The sequence below is a fragment of the Natrix helvetica genome (genome assembly GCF_964273705.1).
Source record: "Natrix helvetica genome assembly, chromosome: 3".
Classification (NCBI taxonomy): Eukaryota; Metazoa; Chordata; class Lepidosauria; order Squamata; family Natricidae; genus Natrix; species Natrix helvetica.
The window spans coordinates 88,094,884-88,120,849 of NC_138549.1; the positions used below are offsets into that span (position 1 = coordinate 88,094,884).

General features: G+C 40.1%; 2 protein-coding genes across 6 annotated transcripts in view; one reads left to right on the forward strand and one right to left on the reverse strand.

Moving 5' to 3' along the window:
• The window catches only part of DIPK1A (divergent protein kinase domain 1A), a 263,262-nt gene extending 254,984 nt beyond the window's left edge, over positions 1 to 8,278 (forward strand). The window contains exon 6 of the transcript XR_014175115.1: positions 8,252 to 8,278. The gene's annotated coding sequence lies outside the window, so the exon portion shown is untranslated. The remainder of the gene's footprint in view (positions 1 to 8,251) is intronic.
• Positions 1 to 25,966, reverse strand: part of RPAP2 (RNA polymerase II associated protein 2) — a 300,695-nt gene that overhangs the window by 226,072 nt on the left and 48,657 nt on the right. Inside the window, exons 12-13 of one of the 5 annotated variants that reach the window (XR_014175112.1) lie at positions 22,517 to 22,666; positions 21,373 to 21,438 (exon numbers count right to left, since the gene is read on the reverse strand). Coding sequence is in view for 2 of the 5 variants with exons in the window: in XM_081949578.1 (XP_081805704.1) it covers positions 22,528 to 22,666 (139 nt within the window). In the remaining 3 variants the exon portion in view is untranslated. Of the gene's footprint in view, positions 1 to 3,303; positions 3,326 to 21,058; positions 21,439 to 22,516; positions 22,667 to 23,456; positions 23,577 to 25,966 lie in introns of those variants that run through there. The other 4 variants (XM_081949578.1, XR_014175114.1, XM_081949579.1 and 1 more) reach the window with 4 other exon arrangements.

The window sequence follows — 25,966 nt, forward strand, 5'->3', positions numbered from 1 at the left end:
GTGCTCTTCTTGTGAACTATAGTGCTGACTTGTCCAAAGCCCAAACTGATTGGGATTAATTTTGGATGAGGGAATAAATGGGGAACTCATCAAATTTGCAGATGACACCAAGCTGGCAGGAATAGCCAACACTCCAAAAGATAGGCTTAAGATACAGAAGGATCTTGACAAACTTGAACATTGGGCACTACCTAATTAAATGAAATTCAATGGTGAAAAGAATAAGGTTCTACATTTAGGCAAGAAAAACGGAATGTACAGGTACAGTATAGATGATACCTTGCTCAGTAGTAGTAACTGTGAAAGCGATCTTGGAGTCCTAGTGGACAACCATTTAAATATGAGCCAGCAGTGTGCAGCAGCTGCCAAAAAAGCCAACACAGTTCTAGGCTGCATCAACAGAGGGATAGAATCAAGATCACGTGAAGTGTTAATACCACTTTATAATGCCTTGGTAAGGCCACACTTGGAATACTGCATTCAGTTCTGGTCGCCACGATGTAAAAAAGATGTGGAGACTCTAGAAAGAGTGCAGAGAAGAGCAACAAAGATGATTAGGGGACTGGAGACTAAAACATATGAAGAACGGTTGCAGGAACTGGGTATGTCTAGCTTAAGAGAAAGAAGGACTAGGGGAGACATGATAGCAGTGTTCCAATATCTCAGGGGTTGCCACAAAGAAGAGGGAGTCAAACTATTCTCCAAGGCACCTGAGGGTAGAACAAGAAGCAATGGGTGGAAACTAATCAAGGAGAGAAGCAACTTAGAACTGAGGAGAAATTTCCTGATAGTTAGAACAATTAATCAGTGGAACAGCTTGCCTCCAGAAGTTGTGAATGCCCCAACACTGGAAGTCTTTAAGAAGATGTTGGATAGCCATCTGTCTGAAACGGTATAGGGTTTCCTGCCTAGGCAGGGGGTTGGACTAGAAGGCTTCCAAGGTCCCTTCCAACTCTACTATTGTATTATTGTATTATTGTATTGTATAACTTTTGGCAGAGTCTGCGCCTTTCCTTATGCCCACCTTGCATAGCAAATGCTGCATTGGTTTCTTCTGTGCTCACGTTTTCGCTATCGTACAACCCGCTTTTGCTTTGAGATTGTATTTTGTTGGGTTTATTGTTTTTTGTTTTTGCTCGAGGATGTTATTGTGGTTATAAAGAGAGAGAGAGAAGAACTATGCTTAGAACCTTCATTGGTGAATTGTATAAAATCAAGTTTGAAGAATTTTTTTAAAAGAAGTAAAACGGGAAATGTGGTAAATTTGATTTATTTCCACCTTCGTTCTGTACATGTTGTGCTTTGCTTATTTGATGCTTAAAGGTTCGTTGAACAAAAAAAAACGTGTTTGATCATCTGGGAATCTCTGCTATGGCATATTTGCAGCTTTCATATTTGGCTCTTCTGCACCTAGTAGATTAAGATTAAGCCTGAACTGCAGAGAAATTTCATGGAGGTGTGGTGTCATTATGGAAACTGAATGCAACAACCAGCCCAATATTAAAGAGTTTACTCAGCATTCTAATGGTATTGAAATTTGGTTATAGTTGATGCCTCTTTTTTGGACCTTGGTATGTGATTTCCTGGAACAATTCCAGTTCAGTAGCCACTCTCTATTCAGTGCAAAATCATTTTTTCAGTTTCACCTCTCTTCCTATTTTTCCCTTTAGATTTTTGGCCTTCTGGTTTTTGTCTATTTCTGCTGTCAGCAAAACTACTCATATTTTCCTGCCTCAGACTCACACCTTGTAATTAAGTATTTTTTGTTGGCAGCTTCCTAGATTGCTTGTAATTTTTTTCCTAAGCTAACCCCTCTTAATGATTCTCTTATGGTATTGTCTCCTCTTGATAACCTCTTCCAAACGTTCTTATACAGGTAGTCCTTGTTTAGCGACTGCCTTGTCTAATGACATTTGCCGAATGAAGTCTATTGGTATATTCAGGGGTGGTATTCTACCAATCAGGGGTGGGTTCCTACCAGTTCTAGCCTCTTCTATAGAATAGGCTGCACAAATTTACAGTGCCGTTTAGAACCGGTTCCAGCTCCCTCCCCCTGCCCGTCCGCACATCATCAAGATGAAGAGTGAGAGGAGGAATTCTGGGAGTTGAAGTCCACAAGTCTTAAAGCTGTCAAGTTTGAACACCCCTGGGTTTTTTCCCCTAAAGGGTTAGGGGTGCAAGGGTCTTGTAACTTGACAGCTTTAAGACTTGCGTGCTTCAAATGCCAGAATTTCTGAGCCAACATTTTGGTTGCTAAGCAAGAGCGTTGTTAAGTGAGTTTCACCACATTTTACATATTGGCCACGCCCACCCAGTCACATGGCTGGCAAGCCACTCCCACCCAATCACATGGCTGGCAAGCCACTCCCGCCTGGTCACATGGCTGGCAAGCCACTCCCACAAAGCAGGCCACACCTACAGAAGAGGTTCTAACAAATTTTGAAACCCACCACTGCAACCAATGATCTCCAACGATCAGCTGGGAGCAAACTGGTTCGCTCCGACAATGTAGCTATTGCAGGTTGTTTTTGTTTAGTGACTATAATTGGAACCAGCAACTTGGTTGTCAAGCGAAGTTGTCATTGTATGAAACATTGCGATTTTGCAGTCTTACACTTCAACTTCATTTTTGCTTCACAGATCTTTGAAAGTTGTAAAGGTGAAAATCTGTCGTAATGTTATTTTTTCAACACTGGTATAACTACAAATGGTTGCTAAATGATGCTGTTGCTAAACAATTATTACATGTAATGTTAATGCTTAAAGGATTGTACACCACCCTGAGAAACGGCTGGCATGAATCCTGTAAACTTTGAATCGTGGCTCAGACAAGCCATTGTGAAGCTCATAAACGTTCTTTTTGCATAGGAAGGAAATACTCTACAAAATAGTTCCATATTATTTATTTACGTATTAAAAAATTTTAACTGGCTAATAGCTGGAGCCCTTTGGGCGACTTACAACAAAATCCACAATCCAGGGAAAAACATATATAAAAAGTCAAGTAAAATATAAAATGAAAGCATCATACAAACTCAGCAGCGAAGCAGCCATTCAAATCCAAACAACACTAATAAAAATGCAATTAAAACCCAATGGGGAAAAAAAGCAGATAACTGACATATCACCTCTTCCTAGTTGATATTTCTCTTCCTTTGGTATTATTTATTTATTCATCCTTTCCTTTATTTTTTTTCCCCCTGAAGGTAGGCAAGGTTTATTGATCCGAAGTGTTCCTAGGAAATCCTGCTCAGTGGCAAATCTTGATTAGGAAGCTGTTATCATTTTCTTTGCATGATGGGTGAACTCTCAACAGGCTCAGCATCTGCTTGTTATTGAAAAAAAAGAGAGCAGCTTTTGATGAGTCAGAGCAAAACAGGAGCAGCCAGTTCCTTGGATCCTGCTGATAACAGAGACCAATAAATGCTTTATCATTCTATTTACTGATATAAAGAGTCCTATGCCACCTTAAGGCCAACAGATTCATTCTGGCCTAAGCTTTCATAAAGTAGACCTCAATTTGTTGTATACGCAGGCTTGTATTTTAGTTCCCTCTCTCTCTGACACAATGAAACACCCGCACGCACACATATTGTAAACTAAGAGCGGCCATTCTATAGATGGCCAGGGCTCCATCTACCTTGCTGAGGATGGAGAGTGAAGGCAACATCAATTTTTCATATCATTTCCTGTTATTTGGTTTTCACCTCCCCACCCAGGCTGACTGATTTGGGGTAATATTAGAATTTGGGGACATTTTTTGACTACTTCATAGTTAGGGTGGGATTTGAGACCTCAAAAACTGTAGGGTCTTTGGTGCTGTCTGGACTTGATGGTTTTTATACAAACATTTTGTAAAGTTCTGGGCAAATGAATGGAGACGAGGCCAGAGTAAACTTCAGCAAACTTGTTTATTAGGCCTCTCCATCTGACAGCGTTCCTTTTATAGGGAGCTATAATAGAGCTATATAGTGTCAGCCTCTGTTTTGCTATTTGCTTTCAGCTGCCATTGAAATGGGGAGGGGGCCCTGGTATTTGGGAGGGGAAGCTTTAGTACAGGAGAGATTGTAAAGTGGGAGTTTTGGTCTCACCGTCTACTGCGCATGCTGGAGATTAACGCTTGGTGTCAGTCAAGGCCAACCGTCCGCATACCTACTTGATGATGCTCCTTGAAGATGGAACTCACATGACACCTAAGCGATTCACAGATTGGACACTGGGATAAGGGTTACCAGGGGGAGGGGGTTTGGTCATATATTGATATGTATAATTTCGCGCGCTTTTGCCTCAGATCTTGCTTTGCTTAGCTGCTATCTTTCCATAACCAGTAAAAGTACTCTTAATTCTGCAAAATGGAGTTAAGTGGTTTCTTTCTTGGTTACTGAGGAAGGTCGGCTTGACAGGTAGCCAATCAGGATGAATTGTCTTTCCCGCTTAAACAGCCGACCTGAGGGAAAACTTCAACTATTGTGAATACTTAACACCTTTCATTACCCAAACAAGGTAACATCATCAGTGCTAGTAAGGAGTGGGGTTTGCTCTCAGTTTATATTCTAGTGGCTTGCCCTATCAAGCTCAGAGAGTACCAAAGACCCCTCATTTTAACCCTGAGCTGCAAGTATTCTCCTTTATTGGTCCCAGAAAGTGTGTTTAAAAGGCCATTGGCGTTTACCTGTCTTTGACTGTAAATGGTGGGGGAAGGGCAGGATGTAACATATTCAAGTAGTGACAATTTTAACCTGCAATATAATGTTACAGTGGCTTGACGGGAGGGTTCATTTGCAGAAGCAGATCAGATTTAACAAAAAACTAAAATCACCAGGGGGGAAAGGCGAGAAACTCTATATATTAATATCAGGGTAGTCCAAGGCACCTGAGGGTAGAACAAGAAGCAATGGGTGGAAACTAATCAAGGAGAGAAGCAACTTAGAACTGAGGAGAAACTTCCTGACAGTTAGAACAATTAATCAATGGAACAGCTTGCTCCAGAAGTTGTGAATGCCCCAACACTGGAAGTCTTTAAGAAGATGTTGGATAGCCATTTGTCTGAAACGGTATAGGGCTTCCTACCTAGGCAGAGGGTTGGACTAAAAGACCTCCAAGGTCCCTTCCAACTCTACTATTGTATTGTATTATGGTATTGTATTGAATTTGGGGGCAGCTTTCAGAAAATGGCTGCCATTCTGAAGGCAAATATTATAACTGCTGCCCACCATCCCCGCTAACCCTGCAGAATATCCACTGCCATGCCTGGTTACTTTTGCTAGACAATTGGGCACACTTCCCAACAATGCAGTGGCCAGTAGCCCATCTCTGTTTGGAATGGTAAGATGCTATCAAATGAAGTCTACAAGAGTCCCAGAGCAGTGGTGGAGGCAAGTTGTTCCACTGATTATGGTAATTGTTCTAACTGTCAGGAAATTTCTCCTTAGTTCTAAGTTGCTTCTCTCCTTGATTAGTTTTCACCCATTGCTTCTTGTTCTACTCTCAGGTGCCTTGGAGAATAGTTTGACTCCCTCTTCTTTGTGGCAGCCCCTGAGATATTGGAACACTCTTATCATGTCTCCCCTAGTCCTTTTCTTCATTAAACTAGACATACCCAGTTCCTGCAACCGTTCTTCATATGTTTTAGTCTCCAGTCCCCTAATCATCTCTGTTGCTCTTCTCTGCACTCTTTCTAGAGTCTCCACATCTTTTTTACTTGCAATCCTCCAAATGATTTGTGTGATTTCAAAATTCCTAAATGTTATGACAATATCCTCAGTAGTTGAATATAATCTGATTGCATTAAAATTGCAATCCTATCTGTTATTCCCCAAAACCTCCCCCCTCCCCCCAAACCGGGCTTCTTCTGAAAAAACATGCTGCATTATCAATAGAGGAGAATATTTGTATCTTGGGGTTGAAATGAGTGGTTCTGTTGGAAGAAATGTCCATCTGGGTTCAGTTCCAAGTAGGGAAAAAGACACTGGATTCATGGAAGTTGCTTGGAAAGAAGGTTTATTGATGGTGGACAGGACCACATGGTTTTAGGTCCTGGGGTAAAAAGGGAAGAGATGCTGAGAGTGCTCTGGTTTTATGCCCTCTCTGGGCTTTTGAATTTGAGCTTGTATTCTGATTGGTTGTCAGACTCCCATGGGGCCATGCAGGGGCAACTCTGTAGGTTGTCCTGAGTCCCAGGCTTGGTTGAGCCTTGCTGGATGATGTAACCTTCCCAGGTGCCATGTGGTGAGATGGGTACAAGGATAATCTTATCATGTCCTGAGGGAGCTGCAGGGAACTGCTTTGTCTTTAAAAATGCTCCTTTTCTCATCCAGGAAACATAATATTCTGCTTTTTATTATTTCCTAGAATATTTCATTCTTCTAGGAGAGGGTGGGTGCTAACTTCCTACAATCACTTGGTAGTCTCTGAGCGTGGTTGCTTTCTTCACAGAAAAAAGACAATCAACAAGCCAAAAAGTGGAAAAAAACACCTCTTTAACAGTAGTAACACCCAGATGAGCAGAGATTAACATCAAGATTAACATTAGACCAGTGGTGGGTTTCAAATTTTTTTATTTTTATTATAGTTATTTATTTGTTGATGAATAAACATTTAATAACAATCTAAAAGAATCTAAGAATTACTGAATTCCTACTTATTGCTCAACCAAAATTAACTAATTTTTTATTATCAACTTTCATTGTCAACCTGTATCTTTTCAGTAACAAAACAGTCTTATCTCTCTTGCCAATTGTGGTGTCAGTCTTCTTTTTAACTCCTTTATAAGGTTTTTATAGACTTCTCTCCACACTTTGTTGCTTGAAAGATCTCTCAGGTAATCTCTTCACCCTCCAGTTGTTATTAAAGTTAGCTTCTCTTTGGTTGTCAATCGTGCTTCTGAAAAAGTTTATCTTCTTAAATCCATCATCATTACCCTTTTTTTCTTCTTCTGTATCTTAGAATCTGGGGTAGAGCTCCAGTTCATCTAATTCCCTCTTCCAAGTCCCCTTCATTCCACTTTGTTGTCTTATTTTTGTCTTCATTCTCCCCTTCAATTTTTGGGGCTCCAACCCCTTCATCTTTTGCTGTGAGGAATACTAGTTTTTCCAACTTCTTCTCAATTCTCCATATCCTTCCAATAAATTTTGAATTCCAGCCAAAATATTTTGAAATTTTAAGGTTTCCTCATCTGAATATTGATCCATGTTTCCAAAAAAGAAGAAGGAAAAAAAAAACTAGTACCCACTGCCACTCTAGTCTTCCAGGTCTCTTTTATTTTTTAATTTTAGGTTGACTTAAGCACAAGTTCTTTTGTGCTCTTCAAAAGAGAAGGGTTCTGTTTGTTTTTTCCCCCTTTCTCTCCCCTGCCAAAATAGTTCTCAAAAGCACCTGCAAAAACAATTCGTGCCCTTGGCTCTTTATCAGTTTGTGTAAACAAATTGCAAATCCTACAGCCACAAAGTCAGTAAGATCAAAGAGGAAAAAAGAAGAGATACTTTGTTTCAAAAACTCCAGCCTTTGACCTCCGAGTGGCAGTGTTGCTACTTTTCACTTTCTAATATTTATCTCTGGCTTCTAGGAAACAAAGTTCTTTAATATAATTTAATAACAAGTAATAGGAAAAATTGTTAAAATAAAAAGGAAGGTTTTAGTCCAGAAGTCAAAAAATAATGTAACAAAGAGCAGAAGAAAAAAATTAATCCGTTCACTTTAAGAGGAGAAACGAAAAACGTTGCGAGCACTTCAATCCACAAAATATAGCTACAAAGAAAAAAAAGAGCTTTCCAAAGCAATCCAGTATAAGTTAATTTCGCCACTTAATTCTTTTGCTTAAGGATCTAATTTGGTTTTTTAAAAAAGTTTCTTTGGGCAGTCTTTCCCAAAATAGAAAAAAAATATCTCACCAGATGGACTCATTTTCTCTTTTCACTTCCTTTGTTCCGGAGCCGCCCTGACTTCATCATCCTGGGGCTGCCAGTTTACCACTGGCTTGAAGAGCTTCCCTTGGGTCAATCAGGAACTTTGCGGTGTCCCTGAGACCAGCAAGGCTTTGTCTTCCTGATCACCATCTCTACGGGACAGTTTAGGTCCAACCGGACTGTCCAGTGGCAAAAGTGTCAACAGCGGTCTCGGAGTGTCAAGACCTCACGTTGTATCATTGCGACATTGGCTCCTCCTTCCATGGGTTTCAAAATTTTTAGAACCTCTTCTGTAGGTGTGGCCTGCTCTGTGGGAGTGGCTTGCCAGCCATGTGACCAGGTGGGAGTGGCTTGCTGGCCATGTGACTGGGTGGGAGTGGCTTGCCAGCTATGTGACCAGGTGGGAGTAGCTTGGCAGTCATGTGACTGGGTGGGCGTGGCCAACTTGTAAAATGTGGTGAAGCTCATTTAACAACGCTCTTGCTTAGCAACCAAAATGTTGGCTCAGAAACTCTGGCATTTGAAGCATGCAAGTCTTAAAGCTGTCGAGTTACAAGACCCTTGCACCCCTAACCCTTTAGAAAAAAAACCCAGGGGTGGTCAAACTTGACAGATTTAAGACTTGTGGACTTCAACTCCCAGAATTCCTCCTCCAGTCATGTTGGCTCAGGAACTCTTGCATTGAAGTGTGCAAGTCTTAAAGCTGTCAAGTTACAAGACCCTTGCACCCCTAACCCTTTAGGGAAAAAACCCCCAGGGGACAGCTTTAAGACTTGTGGACTTCAACTCCCAGAATTCCTCCTCTTGCTTTTCATCTTGATGATGTGTGGATGGGCGGGGGGAGGAAGCTGGAACCGGTTCTAAATGGCACACTGTAGATTTGTGGAAGAGATTAGAACTTGCAGGAACCCACCCCTGCATTAGACTAACAATCAAGAAGCAAAGAATATTCCAACCAAGGAACTGCCAAACTAACAGTAAACAGCAGCCTAACAGTGAGAACATTTTCACCAATGCTGACAGACCAAGACTCTACAATATAAAATGACAGTACGTCCCTCTAGCAGTGATGATGTTACCTAATTTGGGTAATGAAATATCTTCAATAAAACAACCAAGCTCAAAAAGTACCAAGGATTCCTCATGATGTATTATAAACGCCACCTCCAGAAAGAATACTTTTTATTCTTACACATTTTATTTCCTTGTGTGTGTGTGTGTGTGTGTGTGTGTGTGTGTGTGTGTGTGTGTCAAATACCAAGGCTGCTCTAGACAGTAGGCTGAAATATGGCTTGTTATTTTGTTGCTTGTACATTATGTGATTTCAGGTACGATGTTGTGGTTAACTTATGATTCACTGTGCTGCATGATCCAAGCAGCTGCATTAACACTATGAAATATATGTGTAAACAATTCATGAGTTAGTACTAACATAGCCATGTAGGCATTAGTAAAATTTCTCTATTTTGTTGGTGCAACAAGTAATGCCTTTTTTGGGGTGGGGGTGGTTAATTTTACTTGTCTCCTGAGTTTTAATTCCTGTACTTTGAAATGGTATAATAATAATAATTTTATTTTCATTAATATATTCATTCTATCAATATGATTTTTTTTTATTTTTACTTCTATTTTTGGGGTGACCTCTGTTGTTAATTTTATGCTGGTCTATGACCGAATTAAACTATTTATTTTATAACTGTGGTCTATTGCTCCAACAAAATATTTTCCATTATTTAAATTAATACGGTATATGGAAAGGAAAGTTCCCAATTTACCTTCATTGCAATTCAGATAAAGCAGCGATGTAATTTTTAAAATAAATTTAGTTAGCAGATATTAAGACTTCATCAATACAGACTTCCTACAAAATGTAACTCTGACCTTTGCAAATCAGCTCCAAAGATAAGATCCATTTGACACTGGAATTAGCCAACAAAGTATGTCTAGACAATGCAGATAAAATGGCATTGTGTAACAGTTGGGTTCCCCAAAATTGGATGCAAATTGCACCACATCTAGAGAAAAGGTCCGTAAATTTTCCATCTGGACAATATTGGCAAATGTTTGGTGGCCTTGTATTGGATAATGTAGAAACTTTCTTTTCAATGGTGGTAAACCATCCTATTTTAAATCTCTTTATTACACACACGGTCTCCTTCACCCAGACCGTGAAGGAGCCAGGTTGGTGAAAAGAGAGCAGATGACCAAGAGAGAAAAGGAACACTCAGTGGCGTGGGAAGGAAACAAAACATCTATATGCGAAGGAGAATTATAGAGGAAGAAGTTGCGATAGATAAAAAAATAATAATCAACAGAAAATGTGACTGGAATGTATACAGCAGAGACCTTAAATGAATGACTGCTGGGAATGCTGAATGCAGTCACCCATACCTGTCTAGCATGCAAAAATCCCAACTTCAAGCCTTGACAATTTGAAAATAAAGATGCAGAAGCTGTTACTTTCTGGATCAACAGAACAATAGTCAAGGGCGATGGGACTTGTAGCTAGTAAAATTAGTTGGGAAAACTCAAGTTACTTCAATCTCTGAGTTAATGGATTTCAGATGATAGGCTGAGAAAACTACCAACCTACACTGATAGAAGTATAAAATATTTGGCATATTATGAAAATCCACTTTGAAAAACAAATGAGTTGAATTTCTTGTCTTCTCCAGAAGATGTGAGAGGGCTAAAGATACCTTAGTTTGCATCCTGGAAGCAATTAAATAAAAAGTTCATACATAGCATGAAAAGTTAAAGATACAGCAAGAAATTGATCAATATCTCAATGCAATAATGGCTTAGTATGTATAGTTCTCAGGCTGTTTGATTAGATTTAGAAAAACGCAGTGGATGACACTAAGTAAGTCATTATCTGGCAGAATTTTGTAAAGATATCTGTAGGATTACTGGGTGAATAGAAAATACTACTACATTACAATCATGTCAGGAGTGCTGAAGCCCTTCCAGATTAAAAGGATTGAATGGTGGCATCACTATTGCCTGGGAGGGGGCCCAGTTGGGGGTTCCTTTACATTCCCATTAAGTTGTGCACTGAAGTGGTACCTATAGGAAATGATGTCAAAAACTCCTGCTCTAGCATTACTGCTCCATTCAAAACCTCTCATTTATGCCTTCAAAATTTTTATACCATGGCATAGGTCAACAAACCACAGAGTTGAAAGTGGTTGTTTAGGCTACTGATTTCAACCACCACTGGCAAACAAAACATTTCGGACTGCTTACATCTCAGATAAACACAACCAACTAGAGAGAGCCCATAAATTCTGAATAATGAGTTCCATTATCTTAGAAGGTTGTTTTTTTTAATTGAAAAAGTTTTATACATCTTAGAAGGTTTTTTAAAACATACAGGTAGTCCTTGAGTTATGACTGTCATAAAGCCTTCCCATCATGGTCGGAATTTTGGATAGTTGTAAATTGGGTAACCCTCATAACCGATCTGATTTTGCAACCTTTTCTGCAATGGTCATTGTGAACACTGAAGTCGTTAAGCGAACCCATGGTTCATCATGGGCTACTTTTGCCAATAACCAGAAGGAAATGCTGGTTTGGGGCAAAACCTTTATAAAATGTGGTCAGATGATCACAGGATGCTGTAAATGATCATAAATGCAGCCCAGCTGCTAAGTGCCCGTAGTGTGATCACATGACAACAGGGGAGGGCAACCAACTTTGAAGTTCTGAATTATGCCACAAAATCTGTGTCATAAGTACCACCAGGGAGGTTTATTGTAATTTAAAACTATTGCTGTTAGATACTAGCTTCAGTTATAATGGTTTCCACCAAGGTCCATATGCGGTGTGCAGGACATTAACTTACAGAGGAGGTTACTTGCTAAATCTAACCTCACTCTACAAATTGCCTTGGATGAAGCCAGGGCGTCAGAATCGGCCATCAAGTCTACAGAGACCCTGCAGCGTCAAAGCACTCTGCAAGACGTGCGGAAAAGCACAAGCGTACATCGCGAGGCTGCAGAGGCCGAGAGCTCTGAAGGTGAAAGAGATGACAGCTGCCGCATGCACAGTAGCCATGCCAAGGCAGCACGCAAATTCGAAAGATTCCCGCCTCGCGCTAGCTGCGGAGACCATGCCTGATCAGCTTGCCATTCCCGCGACACTATCTGCCAGCGCTGCGAGCAAAAGGGGCACATCACCAAAGTTTGCAGAAGTGAGCACCCCACGATGACCTGGCCAGCAGAGGCCCAACCAAGGGGTATGGCAGAAGCCACCACAGCACTCAGAGGGCGACACCAGGGTCACCTACCACACCTCAATTGGCCAAGTCCGCAATAGGCAGCCAAAAAAGCTGAAGGTCACAGTACTCATCGAGGGCTCTCCATGCGAGATGGAGATCGACATGGGGTCATCACTGATCATCATTCCATGATCTACACTCAAGCGGGCTATCCCTAGCCTAAAGAAGCAGCATCTTTTCACCCCTGACATCCACCTTCGTGATTACCAGGGGAACCGAGTCCCCATCATGGGCCAGGGCACCTTCTGGGTGCAATTCAAAGACTACAGCGGCCAGTTCCCAGTGATGGTGGTCAGCGGGGACCTGCAGAACCTCCTGGGGCTTGACTGGTTTGAAGCCCTGGGGCTAGAAGTGACCGGTATCAACGCCTTGAAAGACGAGAGCGCCGAAGCAATATTTAAGGAGTTTGAGGACATCTTCAGCACCAGTCTGGAAAGCCACCAATGCTGAGCCCTTATACCATCTCCTGGCAAAGAATGTGAAGTGGTCCTGGGGCAGAGCTGAAGCTGCCGCATTTGCCGCGGTAAAAAGATCTGTCGGCGGGCACGTTCCTGGTGCAGTACAGCCAGACCCTGCCACTGCTGTTGACCTGCGACACTTCCCCATTTGGCGTTGGAGCCGTCCTCAGTCACCGCATGCCTAATGCAACCAAGGCTCCCATAGCCTTTTACTCTAGGACCCTGTCCGCTGCCGAGCGGAACTACAGCCAGCTGGACTGTGAGGCTTTGGCTGCAGTGGCCGGAGTAAAAAGGTTCCATGAGTACCTATATGGCCGTGATTTCAAACTAATTACGGACCACAAACCGCTACTGGCCTTGCTGGCTGGGGACCCACCTACTCCTGTGTCAGTATCACCTGGATGACCAGATTGACCATTTTCCTAGCTGCCTACTCCTACCGCCTCATCCACCGACCAGGCTTCACTTTGGAGCATGCCGATGCTTTGAGTCGCTGCCCGCTGCCAGAACTTCTTGCAGACCCTACCTCCGAGACACCAGTCCTCCTTATTGACTGCTTGGAAACTGGCCCTGTCTCATCTAGTGACGTTGCCTGCTCCTCTGCAAAAGACTCCACCATCAAACAAATTTTGAACTGGGTGTGGAGGGGGTGGTCCAAGGGGCCTGTTGGGTCTGATTTCAAAATGTACTATTGTAAGAGAGATGAATTGTCTGTTGTTAATGGCTGTTTGCTGTGGGGGGACCGGGTCGTTGTTCCACCCAAATTGCTCATTGCAGTATTAGAGGCTTTACACGTAGGGCATCCTGGAATTGTCAGGATGAAGTCTTTAGCCAGGAGTTACTTGTGCGGGCCTAACATGGACAGAGAGATCAAAGAATGGGTGGCTACCTGCACACCGTGCAGGGAGTCCAGACCAGCTCCCCCAGAGGCGCCCGCTAAGGAGTGGGAGTGACGTCAAGCACCATGGTCTAGGGTGCCCATTGATTTTGCTGGCCCAGTTCATGGCCAGACATTCCTAATAGTTGTGGACCTACTCGAAATGGCTAGAGGTGGTCCTGATGACCCCCACTATGGCAGGAACCGTTCATCAAGGTACTATGGAGACTTTTCTCCATGCACGGCCTGCCCGATGTCCTGGTCTCTAACAACAGGCCCCAATTCACGGCCATGCAGTTGTTACCGTTAGCCTGTGTGTGCCTGTCCATTACCCGGTCTAACAATTGCTGTCCAACCAGTCATAAGTCAAGAAATACTTGTATTGTATAGGTGTCATTTGCTATTAGTAAACTGAATCCTTGCTTCCTGAATTCTAGAAAGAAGACTAGCTCCACATGATATCATTTCAGGTATTTGACAATAAAACCCCTTCCCAATCTCTCAAGGTTTGTAGGAATTAGTTTTTAGCCTTCTGATCATAATTACTGCTCATTCCCAAAATTTATTCATTCCTCTGAACCTTTATTAAGAATGGCCCCAGAACTGAACATAACACTTAAGGGTGGAGTTTGATGTGTATAAAATAAAGTGAAAATCTTAATCCCATAATTGAAAACTTTACCTTTCTTAATGTGGGCTAAAACTGAACTTTTCCTTTTTTAGTGACATCACTCTGCATACAGTGGAACATCTGGTCATGACCGTAACCTGTTTCAGGACTTCGGTCACAATCCAATTTGGTCATGATTGGAAGCGAGACTGACTGAGCATGCATGTACAAAAAAAAAATGGCGGGAAAATCGCCGGGGCTCTGTTTGATCGCCACCCGAGATGTGTTTGCGACCAGAGTTGAATATTTTATAATTTTTTGGGTCGGCACCCGATTTGGTCGTGGTCAGAAGCATTCGTGACCCAAGGTTCAACTGTATTTAGATTCAGTTTGCAATCCCATACTATTCCAAGATCTATCCCACAGGTTCTGATACCATCACCCATTCCACATCTATACACCAATTATAATATTTTTTTGTGATTACATCAAAATTATAATCTTTGAGTTAGTTTTTCTCATCCATTGATTGTGAACATAACTAAAGAACCCTTTAGATATTTTTAAAAAACACCCTAAGGTTTACATAATGTTTCATGGAAACCTTGGCTTATTTTTGTGAAATAAAACAAAAGAAGAGCAACTTCTTTACTAAATAATCTCTACGTTTGTTTATTTTATCATCTAGCCTTCTTTGTCTTTCTATCCTGAATCGTTACCATCTATACCTGTGAGTAAGACTACATAATTCAGAGCTTCAAAGATTTCATTTCAATTGACATAAAATATTGAAAACACACAAATGGCGTGTATTAGCAAGTCTTAGGTTTCTGCACTGAGCAGATGGTATATAAGACAGACTCAGACCGTCTATAAAATTCTTTTATTTCCCTGTTCCTTTACCACCTGACGGCTTATTCTTTTCTGACTTCACTGATTAGATCCGAGGATAGATATTGGAAATCACATGCTATACTTTTTCTCCATGTAGTGTTTCCTATCTGGACGTCAACTAGATAGCAGTAAAATAAAATTCAAGTGCAAGGCTGGGGTTTTTATATGAGACATGTTGGCAGAAATTGGAGTAACAAGGTATGCTGGATTCAAAGATCACCTTGGTTTGAGGCCATTCCTAGTTTAAATAACCTTGCTGCTGTCATTCCTTGAAGAAATCATGTTAAAAAGAAACACATACAGGACAATGAAATAAAATGTAAAAGGCAAGCGGTCACCATGTGTTTGTAAATAATCCCATGAAAGACTTCAGAAAAACCACTAACTAGGTAAAATTGACTATAGGTCTACTTTAGGTCAGACAGCAAGCAAGAGCTGGTGTGAGTTGGTTTTCATAGTTGCAAAAGAAGGATGTGGACAAATCTGAGAAAATTCAAAGAGGAAGAAACACTGACATAGTTGCTGGTTTGGAGATAAGGTTGAAATAAGATGACCTTTGTCATCGGACCTCTAGATGGGAGACAACTAGCAGCCAACTCACACAAAAGAAACAAAGGGAAGGAAATGAAGGAACACAGATCTCGAATGTTAAGTCCATCAAATGAGGTTGAAGAAACTACTCAGTGTAACCTCTAGAAAACTAGTGCATTTCACTCTTAGTTTTTCTCAAAGAGATGATTTGTCATAGTACACAGGTGAAACTCCCTGTTTTTTTTTTTTTTTGGAAAGACATGACCATATGGATCACCTTTTTTCATTACGTCTAACTATTGTTGATCTCTTTGAAATTGTCAAATTTTGCTTCCAGTGCTTGCTCATCCCCCCGCATCAGGGGAAATTTCACCCTGAGCTAATGAGGTGTAGACCGTCGGCTTTCCTAAAAAGTATATCTTCAGAAAAAGCAAAAATAAGACCCGATAACATGTTCTAATTAAAAACAAAATTTAATATGAAAAGAAAATAAACAAATCTATCTAATTATTACATTTTGGCAAGAGCAATTGTCGCCCACCTTCTTGATAGACGAACAGAAGAACAAAAAAGTAAAGAAGTCTCTGGAATGTGTGATGTATTAAGAAACGTATTAAGAAGCATGCGCAGTAAATCATTGCTGATAAGGCCTATGACCTGCGCAGTAACTATTCAGTTCAGCTAGCAAACAATTAATGCAGTGACACCCCCAGATATTAAGAAGAGACTGATAACATAACACACATTCTTTGTACATCAAGTGTCCCCATTTTACTGTAATTCTTCTGCAATTAAGAAAGTGAACAATAAAATGTTGTAAATCTGCATTTGCTTCTATGTGAGTGGTGTCTCTAGATAAATAGGAGCAAGTAGGTCTATAACTCTTTCTGTTACAACTACTTTATGGTATCTGTGACTATAAATAGATGCAGCAAAACCTCCAAGGCAGTGGTCATATAAGGGGAGACAAAGGCCAACCTGGCAACTGCATGTAGAGGGGTGATGGTAATGTGAATATTATCCTCATATCATCTACCTCAAGATATTGGAATGTCCATTCATAGGGAGACCATATCACATTTTTCCAGGAGCCCTTCTTGAACTGATTTTTGAGCAATGTACGGAAAAAGGACACACGGCTTGCAAAAGTGGACATTGATGAGCTCCTGACTTGTGGTAGATACCTTTCTTTCAAAATTACTTTGTCACTCAACAAGGCTTTATACAAAATGAAACAGCTCCCAACCCACATCCTATGCCTGCATTCAGCTTGCTTTGATGCTTTAAAAGGTACTGTAGAAGGTATGTGGTTTTTTTTTTAAGCAATCACCTCTATCCGCTATTTCTGGCATAGCCAGAGACTTTTACAGATCTTAGCATATACAATTTAGAAAGAAATCAGATTTGCAGCAACGAAGACAACTTATTTTTCCTTAAATTCATTTGAAGGAAAGCTTAGGTTGTTTTGGTTTTGAAATAAATTTTCCAGTCTACGGTTCAAATAATAGTTCTCGTTTCAGAACCTATGTTGAAAATACATAGGGAAAATGCATTTTCTTTATCATGCTTGCTTGAAGGCTGCAAATTTGAAAGAAAGGTTTTGTTTTGTTTGCCATAAGCCTTTCTCAGCTACAAAAAATTGGTAATATTAACTTATGCACATAACAACAATTAACGTAGGAAAAATCCTAAAGCCTGCACTTCATGGAACTAAACTATAAAAATTTGCAAGTGCATACAAAAGCTTCATTGATCAGTTACCCTAGCATTTCTCTTGAATTCAGTGTGATTTAATTATATAATAGAACTTTCACAAACTTGTTGAGAGTTGTAAAAGTGGTGGCAGGATGCATCCAGATTAGACTCACTGGTTACAATGAGTCACAAAGATTAATCATGATCCCTGGCTACTAAAAACAATGTCCCACGGTGGAACATTTAGTTCAATCTGACTGATTATTTAGAAATTTCATTGGTTTCAACCTTCCTGCTCTCTTGTAAGCATGGAATCTTTTATCATAAACCAGCTAAACAGAGTGGTAGAGTCTTGTCATATATTTATAAAAAGAATTGGCTCCTAAAGGTGATGATTAATGTCTACACAACACTTAATTCACAAGTGTTCATATGATCTCTTTACAAAGGTAATACATTGATGTAAGTAATGCAAAAGCTGTATAACTGACTTCTAGTGGGTTTTCCTTACATTGATTGTCACATGACAGGGAGAATAAATTGGACTTAGAAATAACTATATTAACTATATTATTTAATTTAGGAAAAATCCCTACAGAAATAATGGAACATGATAGACTGTTTCTGCAACAAAGGCAGGAAGAGAAACTTCATCACCATCTAAAAATACATTGTGGGGTATTTTATTTATTTTATTGTTTACCTCACCTAAGTGACTGGGTGGCTAATAACAACCACCACCTCTGCTGGAATCATAAAAGCAATCATTGACACAGCCAGATGGGCTGTACCACATACTCAGGGTCCCAGGCTTGGGCAGAAGTTTTCAAAGCCATGGGAAGAGCCAGTAGAGTCAAGGCCAATCTGACCTCTGAAGGGATTGTATTCCAGAAAGTAGACACCATGGCAGAAAAAACACTCCTTCTTGGACCACCTGCGGACAGTCTTTAGCCAATGGACCTGGAACAACCTTTCCCATATAGTGACCATACAGCCTTTATTTCCCAAGGACAGTCCTGCATTTCAGAAAGCTGTCCTTTAGATTTATTTTTCAAAAACTCACGTTTGTCCTTAATTTGACCACATCATTGAGGAGATATGCTCTTGTAAATATTTCAGTCTCTATCCGGGAAAGGTTTGAAAGATGATTTACTTGAATTAAACATGGAACAAAATGGTAGCCAATGGTAGCAATTTGTGGAGCAATGATGTCATACCCAAAAATCTATTTCAGCATTACTTTATCCGGAAAGTTCTAAATTGCCCACCCATACTTTCAATGAGATATATATTTTTGTATTGCCCCATATGGTAAAACTTTTCTCTAGTCACCTAGCCATAACCTGTTTGGAGCCAATCAGGAGCCCTGATGGCGCAGTGGTTAAGTGCAGAATTGCAGGCAAACTCTGCCCATAACCAGGAGTTTGATCCAGACAGGGTTCTTTCTCTCCTTCTGAGGTTGGTAAAATGAGGAGCCAGATTGTTGACAGTCCTATGCAGATAATGCTTCTACTTTGTAAACCGGCCAGAGAGTGCTGTAAAGCACTATGTGATAGTATATAAGCCTAAATGCTATTGATATTGCTAATCATACTACAACAGCAAAGTATAAGGCAATACATAGATAATTTTATGGTATTAATAGCTGTCTTGCTTAGTCCAATGCATAGTCCATTTTCTGCCTTTACCAAGTAAGAATAAATGGAGTGCTGAAAAAACAAACACCTAACTCTCTCTCATACATATATATATATATATACATGCACTCACACACCTTCTATAGGAACTAGAAAGATCAAGTTAATCTTCCCATGATAAACAAGGGAAAAGGGTGGGGATGAAAATGTGTTATTTTGTCATATGAAATTTGCAAATCTAGTTCTTTAAATATAAGCAATCCTCATTTTGTAAAAGTTGAAATGTTTTGAAAGATTAAACACTAAAGTGTAAGCCTAAAAGAAACCTGTAAAGAAAACCATGCTGCTAAACTAACAGGAAATGTACGAAATAAACCTGTGAAAATCAAGAGCTTGGAGTTGACAAAACCACCTTATTTTGCACCTTAATGGATCTTAACCACTATACTCAAGCAGTCACCTTCAATAAATTCCATCCTTTTTATGTGGCTTAGTCTCTGAATAGGAAGACTATCCAGAATAAAAGTGCCAGATTTAGAGGTCCTACAATGCAGATTTGGAGAAGCTCACTTGGCATCTGTAGAAGGCTTGACATGGTGGCTTCGTTGTGAAACTAAACCATCATGCAGCTGATCTAAATGCAAATATTCTGAATCAAATCACACATGATTTCGGAAAGCAAGATAAGAATCAGCTGTTGGGAAACTTGTCAAGCCTTTCAGAAATGGCAGGCACGATCAGGAAACAAGACCTACATGGATTTCTGGAAAGATCTTGCTTACTAGTAAAGAATGGTACAGAATCTTGAAAGCCTATCCAAATAATTATCCACTCTACATATACCTAATATAATTAAGCACTATTTCCTCCTTTAACTATTTTCTGCCTCTTCTGTGTTGCTGTGAGCTGTTAGATATTCATAATATTCATAATAAATTTGAATATATCCATACTATTCATAATAAAACTCCAAAGTGTTGACGCAACATTAGGAGAAACCTTTACACAAAACACATTCTTTAAAAATGGAAATATCTTGGATGCCTTTTTTGGCTGGAAATATTTGAGCAGAGTTTGTACATTCAATTGCATACCGTGTTACAGGAAATCCTCCACTTACGACTGATTGCTTAGTGACTGTTCAAAGTTATGAGGAATCCTGCCCCAAAAGCTACATACAACCCAGTTTTGAAGTTCTGGCATTGTCCCCTATCATGTGATCACATTTTGGATGCTTGGCAACTGGCTCACATTTACTACTATTTGCAGTGCTCTGGGGTCATGTGACCACAATTTACAACAATTTTGCTAGAAGCTGGAGTTTACTTCTGGTTTCTGGCAAAAGTGGCCCACAGCAAACAATATGTTTGCTTAACAACCATGGTGTTCGCTTAATGATCACTGCTTTCATTTACAACCTCTGCATTTGCATAACAACTGCCACAAAAAAAGTTGTAAAATTAGGTCCAGTCAGGCCATGACCTGCCTTAAGATTGTCCCAATTTACAATCGTAATTGCGGGGTCCAATTACAGTTGTAACTCAAGGATTACCTGTATATTGAACCATATGACTCCCAAAGCCTTTTCTAGCTTTGTGATTGATATGTGAAAGATAAACCTGGAATGAACTGTGCACTGGTCCTGAATATGGAAATCATGAATCCTAAAACCAAGGAAGACAAATTCGTGGGATTACAAAGCAGAAACATCTGGATGCAGGCCCTTAAAGTAGACCCACTAAGCTAGGAGTCGGCAACCTTAAACACTCAAAGAGCCACAAAGGTCCTAACCGGAAGCCCCCTGTTCAATTCTGGAGCCAACCGGAAGCCTGGTTCCCCAACCATAAAGTCTCCTCCTAGTGCGGTGTCTTTTTTCCTCTACCTGTCCTAAGCAAAAGCCCTATCAATTGTGGAACCGACCTATAACAGGGAGCCACAGCAGAGGGATGAAAGAGCCACATGTGGCTCCAGAGGCACAGGTTGCTAATCCCTGAACTAAGCTTTGGGAGGGTGGAGATTCTTCAGAACCTGAAGGACCAAGTGACTCTTTCCTGTAAATAAAGAGCTCTCAAACTTCTCAATCTGTTAGCTGAGAATAATTTAAAACTGAGATCAGTTTTATTATTTTGCAAGAGATTGAAATCATGCCTTTTCATTAAGAAAACTGAAAAGGCGTTAACATTCCGATGCATCTGATTTTTGAGGACTCAAAAGAACGAATATAAATAAAAATGTGCTTCCCATCACATGATTCAGTATTTTCTTGAGAAATTAAATTATTTGACATTCTATTGGTGCAGCAATAAAATAGCATAGATATTCTTCATCTTGAAAAAGAAGTTTAATTTAATGTTGTAAAATTAAATTTATAAAAATAAAACAAGCAACCACATAATAAAAGTTCTTATTGTGTGTGTGTGTGTGTTTTTTTTTTAAAGGTGGTATTTTTAAAATACTAAAATGCAAAAAAGGTTTCTAGTTGTTTGAAAATCCAGTTGTGGAACATTAATTGAATCTCTGGTCAAAAGAGAAATGAAGGATGGTCTTCTTATTCTGTAAGTAAAAAAATGAACATAAAAAGTATAAGCAGTATCATAATAAAACATTTATTAAACGTCAAATAAGCAATTTCAAAAGCGTATCCATAAAAATACAAAAATAACTCTGATTGAAAATATACATATAAAATAAAGAATATAAAGTCTCAGGGATTTCACCTCCCCACCCACCCCAAATCACTACCGCAACACAAACATGAAAGAGGGGACTAGAATTTCTCAAAATAACATCTCTTCAACTAATCTCTCATGCTTTTTCTATCCTTAGCGTTAAAATACAAAACCAAGAATAGTGCTCCAGGATCAGCATTAAGTCCATATATCAGTCGTTCTTCGGTTGCAACCGGCTCTGGGATTGCATTTGTTAAGGGATGCAGTTATAAAGTGTAATGCCACATGACTGTGCCATTTAGCAGCAATAATTTACAGAAGTCGTAGTTTCTGTTGTAACCCAAAGATGTGTGAGTTGTTAAGCAGGAAGTGGCGGAAGTTCCAGAACTAGTGCAGGGGTGCCAGGGAGTGCTGGGGGAAGGGGAGGAGGCTGGGGAAGATCATGTGACGTATGACACAGTCTATGGGCAAGTGCGGAAAGGCTGGGGGATGGAGGGTACTGCATGGTGCAAGCTCCAGAAGGCTGGGGGATGGAAGATGGTGGCACAAGTACAGGAAGATTGGGAGACAGAGGATGCATTTAATGACCGTTCAAAGTTATAATGACCCTGAAAAAAGTGACTTATGACCGTTTTTCACACTTAGGAACTCTGTAGCATCCCCATGATGATGTGATATGAAAAAACAGATGCTTGGCAACTGGTTCATACTTATGAACGTTGCTGTGTCCCAAAGTCATGTGATCACTTTTTGCAGCCTTTTAACCAGCAAAATCAATGGGGAAGCCAGAGTCACTTAACAACTAGCTGTTGAAATTTCGGGTTCAACTATTAATACCATATGATAAATTGGAAACTATGGTTAGCGTGAATAATAGTCCTTATTTAGGCTGTTTGCTAGGGGATCTTATATGAAGCAAAATAAGAAGAGAAACACAAGAGAGAGAAAAAAATATTACTGACCAGTGAGGGAGTCAATCACTTTTAAATATTTCTGTTAGACTTTCCAGATCTTCGGTTTCAATACATAATTCTTCAAGTAAGGTAGCAAGGAACTGTGTATATCCTTTGTTTTGCTGACAATGTGCAAAAGCAGGAATATTTTCTGACAAGCTAAAAGGCAAAAATTGAGTGCTTTCAGAAAGATGTAATCTTACTATGTCAGATAGGTAGATATAAATGTCAAATATGAAACAAGAAGTAATCACAATATTAATCATGTTGACAATTAGTCACTTATGGAAATATTTTCTTAATTTTTTTTTAAAGTCCCCAAACAACTTAATTAGTAACAAATTAAAAACAAAAACAAGACACTTTGAAATAGCAGCAAATTCCTATTATGTTTTTCAATAGTAATTAAATAGGGAAAAAGGCAACTGGGTGACCTTGGGCCAGTCACTTTCTCTCTGCCCTAGAAAGGAGGCAATGGCAAATGACTTCTCAAATCCTTGCCAAGAAAGCTGCAGGAGCTTGTCCAGTCAGTCTCTGGGATATGAGTGAATGGAAGAAAAAAAAATCAATGGACAGAACGAGTCTCTAAACTGAGCCAGCCCCCCACCCCCCCCAACAAAACTTGTATGAGATTGTGTATCTATTTCAGAGGATTTGCAATCTCTCTCATATGTTTTAAAGGTGCAGCATTCGATTCCTTCAACCTCTTCCAAAATGCTCACAAAGAGCAAAAGTATTGCTTATAGTTTTCAAAAACTGTTTCCAGTCAAATTGGACTGATCTGGAGGGATCAATTATATCAATAATTATCATGTTGAATTGTAGCCAATTCTTTATATACAAATTCCTATTCTCACTCCTCAATTGCTTTTTGGATTGTAGTGTAAACCATAGAAGCAACAACTTACATTATATATTTCCTCATCCTATGAACCTTTGACTACTTAACTCTTATTGTACGGGTGGGTGCTTTTGAGTCAGTGTTGATTCCGGGAGACTTCCTGGACAAGATTGTGCCGTTTTCTCAGCAAGTTATTTTTTCAAAAGTGGCTAGCCATTTGCCTTCTTCCTGGGATTAAAAGGAGTGACAGGCCCAAGGTCACCATACTGGCTTTGTGCCTGAAGCAGAAGTAGAACTCACAGTCTTACCAGTTTCTAGCCTAGTGCCTTCACCATCTACGCCAAATTTGGTTCCTACACAAACAAAACTGCCTCTGTTCTGAACAACAACCACAACAACAACAACAGCTTCTGTTTTTCCTTACTCAACAGAACAGCCTTTTCTGATCCATCACTTAAGCTTTCAGGACAAGATAAATGAAAGTCATTTTTCTTCCAAGAGTGATTATTCAATTAAATTTCTTTACTGATAAAAGTAATGCTGCCCAATACCTATCTGATTGCCTGCATTTTATACATGACACATTTGAGACACATGAATATGCTGGTACAGAAAAGCATCTTGTGTCTGATTTTGGATGATTCAGTGACACCCAACTCTGAGCAGCCAGGAATCTAGCCAATACTTACCATGTGGCTCTGCAGAGAAAGATCACTACTTTCCCTAGTACTAATGGCAATGAGTGGCCACTATTTTGCAGAGCGATCACTGGAAGGAAGAAGGTTGCCTCGTGCTTTCCCTGCTCCTCCCAAAAACCCTTTCAAGGCAAACAGGCAACAGGCAAAGAGCACTCTACAAGTCCAGCTCTGATTGTGTATGGTGTAATTATTGCTAGGTTTCTCCACCCCTCCCCAGATGTTTTCTCCATGATTTTCAACAGAGCAGGGGTATGCCTATGTATGCGTATCAAAATGAAAGGAAGAAGTGGGCATAATTATTCCTATATATTGGAATCTTATAGATTTCAGGGTCAAAGCTACATGAACCAAAAAAAAAAAAACCCAGAAGATATAAAGCAGGGTAATTTCGTTATGAGTGAAAAGCACAGCATAATCTCGACATACAGAAATTAAAGGTGTAACCTGGAATCTATTTTACACTGAAGAACAAAGAGTTCACGTTCCTTTTTCATATCTAGCCAGCTATTCTCAGTTCTCTCTCTGTACCCGTGAAACAAAGATTTCTGATTTTTGAACTTGCTTCTTCTGTGTCACGGATTTCTACAAAAAGCTTGGACTCTTCGCCATGGAAGCTTTTCCAATGATTATTTAATTTAGCTTTACCCAGCTTTACTCACTGCCGTGGGGCACATAAAATATGAATATGACTCTCAGAAGTTGCAGGTCAAGGGGAGCAAGCGAGTAATCAGAGCAATGCATTTTCTGAGCTGAGCTTCCATTACTTGAAGCAATCAGTAAGTGAACCTAAAAATAAATAAATAAGCCCGCAACACATGAGGGCTCTGAACTTGTGGTAGCAATACAGACACCGGCAAATAACAAGATCTGCAAATTTAGATATCATTTGCTCATCCAGGATGTAGTTCTATAGACCTAAGAACAAACATGCCTAGGCTGATTATTTTAAAGAAATCACCTTTTCCTTCAATTAATAGCACACCATTTGGTGAAAAGCTTTTCCAAAGCTGCCTAACAGTTCAATAATAATTAGTGTAGACAATTAGCTCCTTGGTTAACGGGGCCTGTTGTTCCTGAGAAAGTACATCTCCCTATAAGTATTCCACAGGTGTCCATACAGGTTCAAATGGTCAATTAATGACCATTTCAACTTACAATGGCACTGAAAAAAGTAACGTATGACAGTTTTTCACACTTACGACCATTGCAGTTCACAGTGGTCACATGATCAAAATACAGATGCTTGGCAACTGGCATGTGTTTATGACAGTTGCGATGTCCTCAGAGTTATGTGATTACATTTGGCGACCTTCTGACAAGTAAAGTCAATGGAGAAGCCAGATCCATTTAACAACTGTGTTGCTAATTTAACAAGTGCAGTGATTCACCTAACAACTGTGTCAGAAAGGGTTGTAAAATGGGGCAAAATTTCAGTTAACAACTGTCTTGCTTAGCAATGGCAATTTCAGGCTCAACTGTGGTCATAGGTCGAGGATTACCTGTATTAAGCTTTGGCACTGTTGTATTCACTGCAGAATTCCATCATATTATCCAACCTGGATGAGAAATAATCTGCACTTCTACAATAATAGCAATAGTAATAGCACTTAGACCATGCTTTATAACCCTCTCTAAGCTGTTTACAGAGTCAGCCTATTGCCCCCAACCATCTGGATCCTCATTTTACCCACCTTGGAAGGATGGAAGGCTGAGTCAACCTTGAGCCTGGTGAGATTCGAACTGCCAAATTGCAGGCAGCCGGCAGTCAGCAAAAGTAGCCTGCAGTACTGCACTCTAACCACTGCGCCACCAGCAGAACTATGAAGGCCCCTAACCAGTTTAGGAGGAAAATAAAACACGCTCACATTCTGACATGATTGGTGCAAGCTGGCAAGGAATACCTTTGAGTAATACACAATG